Raw genomic sequence first — 14,795 nt, forward strand, 5'->3', positions numbered from 1 at the left:
AAAGAACATAAATACAAACGCAGGGGTATCAGAAGCGCAACATAACGCGAGTCCAAGGGATTACACAGGAAACGAGGACGCATGTAGGTGACGTTCCAGGAATTAAGGATAAAAAGGTGGTTATGACGACGGAGTGAGGACACAGGTGCGGAGTACAAAGGTGACTAGTGGACCGTGAGAACGTGAAGATAGAGGTGGTCTCAGGAGATAGGGTTGCCACCTTTCGTAGCGAAAAATACCGGCTGAGGGAGAGGAGGTGGAATAGAGGGAAAGAAGAAAATGCAGGTCGAAAAGGAAAAGTGGGTGAGGGTGGACATGCACACACACATAGATAGAGAGAGAGAGCGTGCTGGCTCAGATAATACGAGGAAACATATGTGCCTGTGTCTGGCTGTATCATTGATGCTCGAAATAACAATGACAATAATAATAACAATGAATAATAATAAGAATGAATAACTAAGAAAACGACTGGTGACTGCGGAGCTGGGTCTGTGTTCCAGATTTATTCAAGTTGTAGTGGAATGTTGAAGGAAAAATCCCGTAAAAGCCCTTATGAAGGGTCTTGAGCCACAAATATCGGCAAAAGGCTGCCGGTATCATCTTCCTACCGGCAACCGGCAGAGTGCCCAAATAACCGACCGTGCCAGTATAATACCGGCCTGGTGGCAACTCTATCAGGAGAGAGTCAAACGAAGAGAATATGGAAAGAAAAATGGAGAATGAAAACATGGCTAGGAAGCAAGCGACCTGGTGAAGATGATGTAATGAATAACCCAGAGACTATAGAACACGGAAGGACAGATGTGTTCTCTAGTCTCGGGGTTTTACATTATGCAAAAATAAAGAGTTGTTTTACAGTTTGTGTGTGTGTGTGTGTTTATCATTATTTTATTTTATTTTATGCCAGAAATGATATTTACGCGTTAAACAATTGTAGTGGGCCTGAGTGGATGTTCAAACCACTCAGACTGGACTGTTCAGAGACTGGAATTTTGCGATTAAAAAGGATTCGCGATTTTTGCGCTTCATGTCACTGTTATAACCCGATTCAAGGATAACGATTTTGAGGTCTGTACCCAAAGCGTGTCCAGGATGGTTAAAATGTGTAGAAACGGCTGTAGGATGGTTATTCACAATATCGGATTTATGGCCGCAAAACCTTTCCCTCAAGGTGTTCGAGGTTTCTCCGACATACTGAATACAGCATTTAGTCCACATCCGACACTACAGCTTGGATCAGTCCCCATGGGACCTACTTGCGTTGGACGGCCATCATCTGAATCCTCGAGGCCCGCGAAAGTCCTAGTTTCCCACTATAGGACTGTAATCAAGCTGCAATTTCCTCCCACCGCTGTCGCCTCTGCAAGCCCAAATCGCAACTTGAACAGGTCGTTTGAACAGGAACGTTTGGTCGAAAGCCGTTTGATCGAACCATGGACGTTTGGTCGAAAGCCATTTGATCGAGCGCGGTTTGATCGAAACGGCAGCGATCGTTCGATCTATTTTTGTATGGGTTCGCTTGTAGCGTTGATGTAACAAAAAACAAGAAGAAAAACAAAAGAAAGCGTCAGTCCTAAATGCTGTTATCCTAAGGAATATTTAACTCTGTGTAATACGCTTGTCCATAAACACATTCCTCATCCTAACCCACTTCTTCGCATCCAGAAAGCGGTCCATGGGCCTTCTTCACCGTCTCCCGTTCGACAACTTGATAGGTTTTTCCTCTCTGACAGATAGTGACTAAACATGGCCATACATGCCTTTCACCCCTAGTCCCCCAACACTTTGTCAAATAATAATTGATGTCAATTGCCAAATAATAAACAACTTTAACAAATAAATAAATAAATGACATTCTTGAATGATTTATTCGCGTCGAACGTGGACAAATTTTAACAATATGTAGTTTGTAGTTGTGTATTTTAACAATATGTAGTACAACAATGTTTGTAGTCAATAACTGACATTGTATAGGAGAAAGAACTGTTTTACTTTATTTACTTTGCGCCTATGTGCAAGTGAATCTAAATTTGGTTCTTGCAACATCCATGGAACCAAAGAAGGCCCTCGAAACCCAGACAATATAAGCCGGGGAGCTGACCTTTGTACATTGTCTACTTTCTTCTTCTTCTTTTTTTTTATTGCGTGCATGTGTAGGGGTCCCAGACTGCAGATGCATACTCTAACCAAGGTTGAACTAACGTTTTATATGGCTGTCAATTTAATATCATTATTTTGTACCATGACGAAACTTCCTTCTTAGCATCCACAGACTTGGAGTGGCTTTCGCGCACATATGGCTATCCCATTTCAGATGGTTCCCTTTAAATTTGTCGCCAGCAATGAAAACGGTGCCCAGCACACAGTATCGGCTGCTTGCAACCTGAGGCCATTTGCTCCAATATGTGTCCTACGGCTCGCCGGATTCTTCCACATTGTTCTATTCAGCTGTGCTGTTCGTGAATGACAAAAGTCTGCAAATAACCGGAGGTCTCTCCTCTTTAGCTAAAAAAAAAAGCAAGAAAAAAAAGAGGACAGAAGAAGAAGAAGAGGACACTGATTGCCTGCTTCCGTATGCTCAAGTCAAAAGTTACAGTGAAAGAGGTGCTAAGGACACGTTGTGAGCTTTGAAACCCCTTCGAACAAATGTCTTTCGACCAACCGGCGTTCGATCAAACGGCTTCGATCAAACGGCGTTCGACCAAACGGCTGATGATGATTGCAGTTTTTTGTGGCGCATGAGCAACTAGACTATAATGCGCCAAAACTGATCCACAGACTTTTTTTTGTCCACCATGTACTTTTTGCGGCCAAACGGCGTTCGAACAAATGGGCGGACACCACTACGAAGAACCGCCCTAACTCAGCGAGCCCACACCGCAACCTCAACATCTCCAGCGGCTTCCACCACCGCCCCGAAGAATCCCCTTCCATCAGGAATCGTCCTGAGTTGCCGCCTTCGTCTACACGGTCACCTACCCGGCGAAATGCTCGCCGCGATCATTGTGCTGCCCAGTCCACGTCCTGCGCCAACCCTGTGTACAGCCCTCATCCCCAAACGTCCGGAGTGCCCTCAAACAGAAGCTCACCGTGTTCACCTCGCACCGCGGACGTCACTGCTCAGGCCGACACCCCCATCGCCGCCACAACTCCCTCGGTCAGGACACGCCTGCCTAAGAAGCAACGACGTGTGACATGGAAGTACAACACAAGGCGCTCTCATTGACCATGTGCGGACAATATAAACTCTACAACGTTCCTTAGGGCACGTAAGTTGTTAGATAGAAAAGCTAGATTTGTTTCTCACTGCCATTTCTACTCTGATTGTATAGCACAGAATGTTGTACCCAAAGGTTTAATGGTTGACTTTCACCCAACATTTAATTTCCACTCACCGCGAAGTTCCAAGGGATGGCGTAACATATTAACGCATGCTTGTATAGAACTGATCAGAATTTTACGAACAGAAAGTCATTTCATAAACAAAGACATAGACAACCAGTTCCGTCAACTAGCTCACGCTCTGACACCAGAAGAGATGCTCACACTCAATCGTTTTCTTTTTTTTTTTCGATAAGCTCGCCCAAGTACAGCGTACGAAGTGTAAGAAAGCTTGTCGTGATAATATCCATCTTACCGACATTTCCAACCTTAATCTATGTACTGCTTTATTAGACCAACCACAGACCTCTGTAGGTCCACCGCTAAATGTTGTTTTTAACCTACACTTTAAATCCTGTGACGGACATGTGCCAGTTAAAACAGTTCCCTCAGAAAGTGCAGCCGGTACACAGCCGTAACCGTCTGGAAGCAGCCGTAACGGTTATCAAATAGCAAGCACAGCGATCCTCATCGCCAAATTTCAGCAGGTACAAAGCCGTCACGTTGCCATGAAACGGCTTTGTGCTCGCTGAATAATATGTGTGCCTCCTGAACCTTGTACTCGTGTGCTTGTTGAATAATGCGTGTGCCGGCTGAATATGCGTGCCTTCGTTGGAGCGCACTACGTTGCCCCGCATTCCGCCGGTGAGGAGTGACATGGCACAACGTATTCTCCCGCAGTACGTTGCTTCGCGCTTCACGCTTTCTTGCCGCTGTCTGCGTTGCAACCTGGCCTTTGAGAAGGATGACACCTTGCTTTTTAAGTACAGGTCTAATGTTTGCTTAAGGTAAGCAAACCTAGCTGTGATGCATCGTATGACGCCTGCGTTTTACTCGTGTTTAGCAATCGAAGTACATTCTGTTGCAGACGGTGGACGCATTGCAAATGGCGGTAGGAGAGGATCGGCTGCATCGGTGAAGCGAAGATGTACATTACAAGCGAGGTTAATTGTATTATTTCGTTATAGGTGACCATGGGACTGTATCGATTGCGAGGGGGTGAGTTACAAAATGGAGTACTATTCCAGCATTAACGTTGGAAGAATACCAGCGTGATATTCACTTCGGTTTCTTTACAGGTTGTTTCCTGTCTCAACGGTCACACATACGCGTGCAAGATTGCAACTGCTTCTCACATGGAATTGGTGTCTGTTGCCACTTGTTGGACAATTGTTCCTCGGCCATTTCGTTTGAGGAACCGTCGTATTCGTCACTAAGGATCTTCATTGAGCTTTCAGTGCCAGCCTGTTCGAAGTTTCGAGGATTGTGTGTTCGGCGTTTGGAGGACTGCCTGGTGCATCGGATCATCGGATGGGTTGTGTGTCCGTGCAACGTGTGCTCCATATGTGTCTGTTAGGATTAGTGAACCGTGTATGCTTTCCATTCAGCAAACGATGATGTACTGGATGCAGTTTAAAGGTATGTGCAAACGAATAAAATTTGGTGTTTCATGTTCGATGTGCTTGGAGCATTTTCTTCCTTGCTTTTTCTTTTTTTGCGAAGCGTGAAGGTAATTTTTCTGTTAGGGAACTCGACAGGCTCAATGTGTTTCGCGTATTAGTGGGTACAAGTAACCCTTCAATGGGTGGTTTGCAACTTCCCGTCAAAATGACGTAAGGGAAGTTGCTATGTCACGTGGGTTTACGCTTCCGGTCCGAAGTTCTGCTGGAGTCTTATAGAGTAAGTGCGATTTTCAACCTAAAAATAAGCTAATGTTCCGGGCGTAAATGCACTAATTCTGCGGAAAAGGGACATATAATGTATCGCGTACCCCTGGATCCCGCGCCTTTGGAAAAATGTTGTCAACGTAAACGAAAATTGAACTAAAGGGTGTAGGCACTTGTCACCAAATGCCGTGCTGTGTACTTATCACGTTGAATTGTGCGTGGCTGTGATAAGATTATCAACTCATAATATGAATAGAATATTACTAAAGCCACAGCTTCTTCCCAGACTTAAAGAAAACGATTACATGCGTACTATCGTCAGAGTCCCGAAAATTGCAGCGTAAAATACTGCCTACACATTTTGTTGCGCCATATCTGAAATGTTGTCTGTTATCTTTGTTATTTGAAGCGTCAAATTGACCGCATTGTAAGAGAACATTTCTCGCAGCAAAAGATTGCGATTTTGAAGCGCACGCCGAACGAAACCGAAACATGCACGATGTGTTACGAAATATTATGTTTGTCGCAAGAAAAGTACGTGCGAAGTATTTGTTACAGTACCTTACTTCTTTGGGGTGCAGGCATTCCCAGGAAAACTCATCTTGGTTGTCTTTTAAGCCAGATGGTATAAGTTTTGCTTTGCTCCAATTGAGCGCAATTTCGGACCGGAAGTTCGAAGACCCAGCATGCGTAGCGCCACTTCTCAACTTGAAAACCACCCATACGTCCGGTACACTGTGGCTCCTGACGTCAGCAGGGATATCGTACCAGTTGCTTCAGGGGGCACAGGGCACCTGCAGCTTTCGCAGGCACCGTGCCCCTTGAACTCATCTGGCACATTTTTAAAAATATGTGCCAGTTGATCAGACGGCACCTATCCGTCACTGGGTTTAGAGTGTAGCAGACGTTACTTTAAGCAAGGCTGAAACTAGCGTTTTATCCAAAGGACTCCGCTTTGTCCCCACTCCTCATGGTGTTGATGAATTTGAGGTTCTAAACGATCTCTAAAATTTAGGTAGACGAATTCATTTGCAAACATTTTTTCATGGCAGTGCACGCACTGAAGTAACGCCATTTAAGAAACCTTCTGTCTGGACCCCTGACCCATCAAAAACTAGCCCTATGATCGACAATTATATTAAAGCAGTATCCAATGACATTAAAGGCCTTCTTAACAATTTTGATAACCGGGGATCATTTAATCTATCTAAGGAAGAACGGATAGCATTACGGAATCTTAATCGTGATGACATCATAATCAGGCCCGCTGATAAAGGCGGAGGAATTGTCTTGATGAATACTTCAGACTACATCAGCAAAGCAAATGAGCACCTCAATAATGCTAAGTTTTACAAGCATCTTGACTCTGACCCCACTTCACTATTTTTCGCACAATTAACCAGGAGATCAGCGCACTAATTTCTAACGATTCAGTTCATTAGACCCAAAAATGTTACTCCAGGTCCATTTTACCTATTGACTAAGGTACACAAGAAAAATAACCCCGGTAGGCCTATAATATCGGGAAAATACACACCCACCGAAAACATTTATCTCCTTTTAGATCATTGCATTAAACACGTTCCTCCGCTTCTCGCCTCTTACGTAAAAGACACCAATGACTTACTCCTTGAGGTCAGTTCGATTAATAAGCAGAACAGCGATTTGAGCAACGTCATCTTGGCTACTATGGATGTTACATCCCTTTATACAAACATACCACACGATGAGGGTCTCGATGCGGTGAAAGTTTTTTCTTGAATCATTCCCGTCTGAAGTTCTCCAGACGTCAGCTGTCCTCTCGCTTCTTGAGCTTGTGCACATGTATAACAACTTTATATTTAACGAGGAACATTTTGTCCAAATTCAAGGCGCAGCAATGGGATCACGCGTTTCTCCCAACTACGCGAATCCTTTCATGGGGCAATTTGAAGAAAACACATTAGCATCCTTCCCGATCAAACCTTTAGTCTACTTAAGGTACATTGACGCATTTTCATCGTATGGTCGGGTGATGAACCATCCTTAATTGCGTTTTCCGAGCATTTTAACTCCGTAGATCAGGCTATCAAGCAGCCTTTCTCAAGCATCAGTGAATTTTCTAGACGTGACTGTCTCGATACAGTCTGGTAAGCTGCTCACGAGTCTATACAAGAAACCCACTGACAAACGTCAGTACCTTCATTTTGACAGCTACCATCCTAATATCCAGAAAAGGAACACCCCCTTTGGTTAATTCACACGTCTAAAACGGATATGCGCTAACCCAGAAGATTTTGAGGCATGCGCTGAAGAAATGTCGAATGATTTTAGAAAACGAAATTACGCTTTCAACCTTATAAACAATGCTCTCTCCACGTGCAAATCTCTAGATCGGGATAAATTGTTTTCACATGAACCGCGGCAGCAACAAAATCTCTTATCCTCTGTTACCGCCTATAACAAAGCACTGAGTGGCGCAGGATCCATCTTCACCCGCCGTCTCAACATACTCCACAGCGACGAAAGACTTAAAATAATCTTTCCTGCTCCCCCCGATATTGTGAATAACCATCCTACACCCGTTTCTACACATTTTAACCGTCCTGGACACGCTTTTGGTACAGACCTCAAAATCGTTATCCTTGAATCGGGTTATAACAGTGACATGAAGCGCAAAAATCGCGAATACTTTTTAATCGCAAAATTCCAGTCTCTGAAGCCTCACGGTTTGAACATCCACGCAGGCCCACTACAATTATTTAGCCCGTAAATATCAGTTCTCGCATAAAATAAAATAAAATAATGATAGACACACACACAAACTGTAAAACAACTCTCCGCTTTTCTTTCCATATTCTCTTCGTTTGACTCTCTCCTGAGACCCCCACCTCTGTCTTCACGTTCTCACGGTCCGCACCGTCTACATGTTCATGAAGTTCGTTGTTATCAATTAAACGTCTTGCTGGTTTTGAGCCTTCGTTTGTGTTTGTTTATGTGTCTTGCCCATCGCTCAGGCTTGCCTATCATGGAATTTATCCACCAGCTAGCCTGCATTTACGCCATTCTGTCCACTGGTCACTTTTGTACCCAGCACCTGTGTCCTCATTCCGTCGCCATAACCCCCTTTTTATCCTTAATTCCTGGAACGTCACCTACATGCGTCCTCGTTTCCTGTGTAATCCCTTGGACTCGCGTTATGTTGCGCTTCTGATACCCCTGCGTTTGTATTTATGTTCTTTTCATTTTTACCTGTATTTGCATCCTTTCCATCACCCTGTTACCCTCTCATGCCAAAACTCCCCCGTCAACTGTATATATGTCCCTGTACCATGTTCATATTTTTGTAACCTGAAGAAGTGCAGCCTCGTGCACGAAATTTAGGCGGACGAAACGTCACGGCTAGTCTCGAAACCACGAAAGTCTCGTTACCATGTGCAAATAAATAAATTGCTCCTACCGTTTAATATCACTCTTTGATTTACTCACCACCGGTAACTTGAGATCGCCTATTTTTCTGCCTTCGTATGTTCTAATATGATGTACATATACTCTGCAAATGTGTTCACATATGTTGCGTATCTCACTTTTTTTTATGATTATTGATCATTGTACACTCTAAAAAATATAACTCCTTTTTGGGTGTAATTTGACGATACCCTAACTGACTCCTTTTTTGGTGTATATATACACCCTCTGGCAAAACTACACCCCTCAGAAAGGGTGTTCTCTGAACACCTCTTTTGGTGTAATCTAGCGGTACCCTAACTGACTCCCTTTTTGGTGTATGTCTACACCCCCAGGCAAGACAACACCCTTCAGTAAGGGTGTTATGCCGAGGGCAACAGAAACACAACGGTTAAAATAACAGGCATATTCTTTATTCGGATTACCTATAATACACTGCATGCACTGCAATAACAACACCAATAGTCACCGCACAATACAAAACATAAAAGTGTCCACCAACATGTCGACCAAGGTGAAGGTATTACGGTTAGGCCAAGAGAAGTCCTGCCTCTGTAGTGAAAGAAAAAATGAACTGTGAAATGTCTTAATCAAATTAAGGGCGAAATACAAATTACATGACAGTTACGCAGATAGCTGAGGCTAGAGAAACACAGCCCTCGTCAACATGCAAGCAGCTCAAGAGAGAAAGTAAGACAATCGATAAATGATGATGATGATTGAATTTATTGGCGCAAAAGCAACTTAAGCTATAATACGCCAAAACCATGGTAATATTGTGACTAGTTAAAAATCAGATGATTATACTAAAATAACGTAGAAATTAAGAAGCACACAATCATAGTGTAGTTAAAAGACCAATGTCCCTACAAAGCTGCAATCGGTAAAGGGTCAGCGAAGTGTCGGTAGCGAGACCCGAACCCATACCTCTCTGATTTCTGGTCAAGTGTATTACCAATTACACCATTCTGACATCGCCAACACGCAAACTTGCCAGGGCCTTGTTCAGAAGACGCGCACAGCCATTGACTCAGCACATCTGACCGGGGAAATCAGAGGGTTGTGGCCTCGTGGTTTCATTGCCCGCTACCTCTCGCCTCTTGAGTTGTGACTCTTGCCAGCTGCCTTACTTGCTACCACAAATTGCACCAACTTCGTTTGTTACGTATACCCCTTGACTTTGCCTAACGACCACATGTGACGCGCGACGACAACACAACGCACACACCGACAACACTTACCAAACAGCACGCTGCAGCAAGACGCTCGGACAAGTTACTCGATCCGATGGGCACGGCGCATCTGTTGCTTGCATCCGTTCGAGACCCGGAACCATAATCCTTGTAGTGTCATACTAAACTCAGATGGTCAAATGACCTGTAGTTCACAAAACGACCTCCCCAAAGAACACGAAAACTTCCAGAACTAACTCCAACCGCCATAGCTGGAGAACACAGAGTAAACAGCACACTGTTGCCAGACCTGTCGTAGCGAAACGTTAGAAATTTGATGGCCAATACACCTTTTTCACACCAATTCTCGAAATTACACCCTGCAGAGCGGGACATACACATATTACACCCATTTCAGACCAAAACCAGGGTGTATTCTTTTTCCTGAGGGTGTAATAAGGGAGTAAAACAATTGATACACCCCAAATACACCCCAATTACACCTAAAAGGGAGTTTTATTTTTTAGAGTGTATCTCCAAGTATTGGGTGACGTTAAAATTCGCATATGTTAGGTTCTTTCGCCTCCCATACGTGTAGGATGTGTACGTTTCGATATGTACATAGGCTGCTGTATGTGTATGTATTCCCAAACCAATTCAGAGGACAAGTGTGAGTCACAATGTATGTGCCTGCCTCTTCCACGTGCGGTTTGTAGGGTGTCACGGCCTCGTCAGGCACCCTGTGGCTTTAGCCGTGCCTCCCAAGACAATTTGTCTTAAATAAATAAATATACACACTGTATTCATTGGCAGTTCGCCTTTGGTTAATGACATCCCCCGGATAAGTCTGTGACAAAAGCAGTTCTGACGTTCCTCAGCGACGCGGGTCTCTCATGCATAGCCTGTGGTGAACTCTCAGCTTCTGAAGTCTGGTGTCATCTCATTCTTCGGTGTCCCACCATCACCTCTACCTCACGCCTCTCACCTCATGCACGTTCCTCTCTTTTTGTTGTTGTTGTTATTTTACTTTTTCGTTTCTTTTTTCCTTTGATCTCTCTCTCATCCTTCTCTCGCCTTTTGTCAGTTTATGAGTTTCTTTCTAGTTTATTTTATTAGTTAGTTTTGGTTACTCTATTTTCTTCTTGCGCAATAGCAAGTCGGCACACCGTTTGGCTAACCTTTACGCTTTTTCCCTTTCTTTTTCTCTTTCAATAAATATATCCCACTCCCCGGATAAGTATTTGGGTATTGCAATAACAACGTACAGATGATATTTTTGTACTGTATCGCGCATGTTATCTTTACAGTACACTTTATCTGATGAACCGAATATTTCGGGTCGTTTCCCATGTTCGTCTTACCAAAAAGTAAAAGCAAGCGCATTTTAATCGACTGCTTGCCTGAATTATATTACGAACAAATTGAACACGGTGTGCCAGCGGCGCCGCATGACACAACAGGTGATAGTCTACTCAACAACATATCAGAGAGGAGTAATGAGCTTGTAAAAAAAGTTTAAAGCAGAGTGAATAGCAGACGAAAATGAAAGGAAGGACTAGCTACAGCTAAGCTACTGTCTAGTCTTACTATACTAACCTCGGTCTCGTGTAGCGTACGAATAGTCGTAGACATCAACTGCCACTGTATTTCCTGTATCAAAACAGCAAAAACACTCATGAAGCACTCGCTCTGGGCCAAGTATACGTCATCATTATAGGTGATAAGATGGGACATCGTTCTACACTACAATAACTGCTACAGTACTAGATGATCACCCCTAGCAGGTGACACACATTGCGTTCTCAACAGATTTAGTTCATGGCGTTATCAACAGGGATTTACCAGCATCAGTGGAAACCCACAATATGTTCTCTGCGGGAAAGTATTGTGAAAAAGTTGAATGAATCCTGTAAAGTCCAAGCGACATCTTGCGACGAAGCAATAAATAACTAAATAAATTATAATTAAACGTTTAAATAATCAGTTAGACAGAATAAGAATGTGCTACCGTACCCTAGTTCGCATCACCCAGCTCTATACACAGTTGCCCCAGAGTATAGTAGGTTCCTTGAGGTCGTGCTGGTACGATCAAGCGAATGACATTAGTTGAACACCGCTGGTCTAAACATATTACGGAAATCGTAGCAGTGTAAAGAAGCGTGTGTTTGAAGCGACCTCGTAGAAATACCATCACCCCATCACGATTTATTGGTTGTTGTTGTTGTAGAACCACCAAACTGAAAGTCTAATTACAGAAGCAGTGATCGCGATGCATACTCCACTGACAATAATACGTATAGTGCATCAGGTCGATTGCCGTTTCAGACTGCAGCGTACTCCTCTGTTGCTACATACGTTAAGTTTTGCGGTAAGACATCACTCGTTAATGACCGCAAGTATGTACATTCAGTATCTCGTCTCATAGAACATTATATCTAAGAGAGCCGTATAATTAAGAAATCAACCGAGTCTCCATGCTGAACCGGTTCCTACATGTGCGTGGGAGAGGCAATTTCGAAAGTTGCTGAAGGCTCGATGGTCCGAATGATTCGAGCTGTAAGCCCATTTGTCCCCAAATATTTCGTACTGATGAAGCAAGCAAGCGCGTACGTGAATGCATTTTACCTGCGCGTAAAGCCATGCGTTTTAGGGCTGCAAGCGCACTCAACTGAGCATGTTTAAGTTGCCCCGTTGTATTTCTTCTTAACACGGTACGCACACAATTTCCTCGTCCTCTCACACTGCACGCGACGTAGTTATTTTCCTTGTGGTTAAAATAAAAAGTACGATATGCTGAACAAGCTGAAATTACATACACGAAAGACAGAGAACTATGTTTTCCTTGCTCGCCATTATTACAGTTGCGCTTTACTTATTACACGTTCGTCTATGATACGATCATGAGCTGCAGTCCGACATAATCCGGCATGAAATCGTGTTTCATAAAAAGGGGGCAATCTAGCTTGAGAACTGACAACGCTATGTCGTAGCATAACGGCATGAGCATGAGGCCTGAATAATAAAGGAGCACATGCAGATGGAATCTGCGGTGACTGCACGAACAAAAAAAAAAAAAATTCGCTGGAGGTCCTCGTTAGAGATGAGGCTCCGCTCGACAGCCAGATTGCGTGTCGCGAAAAATGATCACGTTCAGAACTCAACTGGGATTTCAGCGGATGTTGGGCGCGTAGACGAAAATGGAATCCTGGATTACGTAGAAAACATCCCGAAACGTGATGCTTTTGAGTCTAGATAGCTTTTCGTGCTAGGCGAGGTGCTCCTCAAGCCAGACGATCCCCGCATCACGTAGGGAATTTATACGTGTATTAGCTTAACCTTTGTGTTCTTTCCTATAGTCAGATAGTGTAGACGCATGTTGCCGGGCACGTAGTGTTCGGGCTTTTAGTAAAACTTCGTTGAGTCTATAAAAATAACTGAACATGGTTACGCAATCCAAATGAGGCACCTATGAAGTGTTTCAATAGCGACTTTCACATAGGGAATATATCGCGTATGACTCGTTCAACAGCCCATAGTCAAGTGCTTGTTTCAAAGACGCAACATGAATATTTTTATAATTTTTTGACGTGATGAGATGGTTAAAATAATAATCACTGATTCATAATATATTTACGTTGCGAAACTCCTACGGCTATGACCAAGAGCAACGACACTGCGGTATATCTATGAAACACATTCTGTACGCCTCGGAGTCCTTCAACGTCCGCTCAATCTTAGTACACAGTAAGCTGTATCTGATGTCTTTTGCTGAGGACGACACGTCGAAGCCACACCACTTGTGCAATGGCAATCCGCCATTTGAAAAAAAGATGACGACGGATGCGCGAAACGGTGGCGGGTCTTAGCGGGAATTTGCCGAAGCAAATTGGTAAGCACGTGAAACGGAAGCTAGCATTCGAAGTAGAGCAGGGAGGGCGCTGCAACGGGCAGCACTGGCCCGAAACCCAATCCCGACCCGATCAGGATCAGGCACTGATTTCTTTTTCAAGTCTCGGAACGTGCACCACACCATAAAACCCGAGCCTTCGGGCTGGATTCCGATCGCACAGTTATTTTGCCTTTGCGCGCGTAGCAGGCCCACGACACTTGTCCTCAACTTCGGCCTCAACACTTTGTTGCACATGTTTTCTCTGTATTCTGGTGCACAAGGTGTTACGCGTGAAACAGCTTCTTCAACTGATTTTGTTCAATTTCTGTGGCACCTTACTCACTAACCTTAATTCAGCTACACAACGGCAATACGGACTTTTTCACTTTTATTTCCTGACGGCATAACGCACATTATGAATGATACAAAAGGCGATATCGCAATAAAATAGACAAAATAGCGTCTTCTCGTCTACTGACACGGAACATACGCATCCTTGTTTACCTGTTGACCCGTCCCATTTTTCCTCGGATTGAAAACTGCACAGTTACTGCAATCATGCCAAACTGCAGGACGTCTAAGAACATTTCTTGTCCCCAACGTTGGTAAACCGTATAGTTAACTGAATATCCTATAACACCATCCTATCCATCTGAGTGGCAACATAGGGTTTATATGCAGTTCCTCATCGGTGCACAGGCATAAAAAGTGGCAAGCGCTTTAAAAAGTCGCACATTACTGTTATTTGGCAGGTCGCTGACATCAATGTTGCAACTGTATTGCTCCGTCGTAAGTGGAAACAGCTTCGTTTGCCGCGAAAGTGGCAGATCCGGCGTACGCAAGAAGTCCTGTATTTGCTCCCTACTGGGGCACATAAAACTGCTTACGACATTCATCGAGCTTGTGCTGAAAGAATGAGTGTCGTAAGTAGACCATGTTGCTCCCTGGGGCTCCACGGTCTTGATATTAGAACAAAAATAGCCTTCCATGTCCATCGTGGATACGAAGAGAACATGCTGACGCGCTACGCTCGTGCCCACCACTTTATTTTGCGGGTTGGCCGCACGACGGCGCCAATCTTTTCTCAAGTGGCGGATTACTGACACACCGCTAGGGCTTCCGGCCTTTACGTTCGTCCTGAGTACTGTACGTTACTAGCGTCAGTTGTCAGTTCTATACCATTCTACATGTTTCCACTTCGTTGTAGTACCTCATGAATGCTGACTTCCTTTTAGG

At 44.0% G+C, this 14,795-nt stretch overlaps 1 protein-coding gene across 1 annotated transcript in view; it reads right to left on the bottom strand.

The window, feature by feature from the left end:
* LOC135385819 (neural cell adhesion molecule 2-like) overlaps nt 1–14,795 on the bottom strand; it is a 598,454-nt gene that overhangs the window by 147,014 nt on the left and 436,645 nt on the right. The window contains exon 7 of the mRNA XM_064615351.1: nt 11,267–11,320. Within this exon, the coding sequence (XP_064471421.1) occupies nt 11,267–11,320 (54 nt within the window). The remainder of the gene's footprint in view (nt 1–11,266; nt 11,321–14,795) is intronic.

This window comes from Ornithodoros turicata, chromosome 2, assembly GCF_037126465.1.
Source record: "Ornithodoros turicata isolate Travis chromosome 2, ASM3712646v1, whole genome shotgun sequence".
Classification (NCBI taxonomy): domain Eukaryota; kingdom Metazoa; phylum Arthropoda; class Arachnida; order Ixodida; family Argasidae; genus Ornithodoros; species Ornithodoros turicata.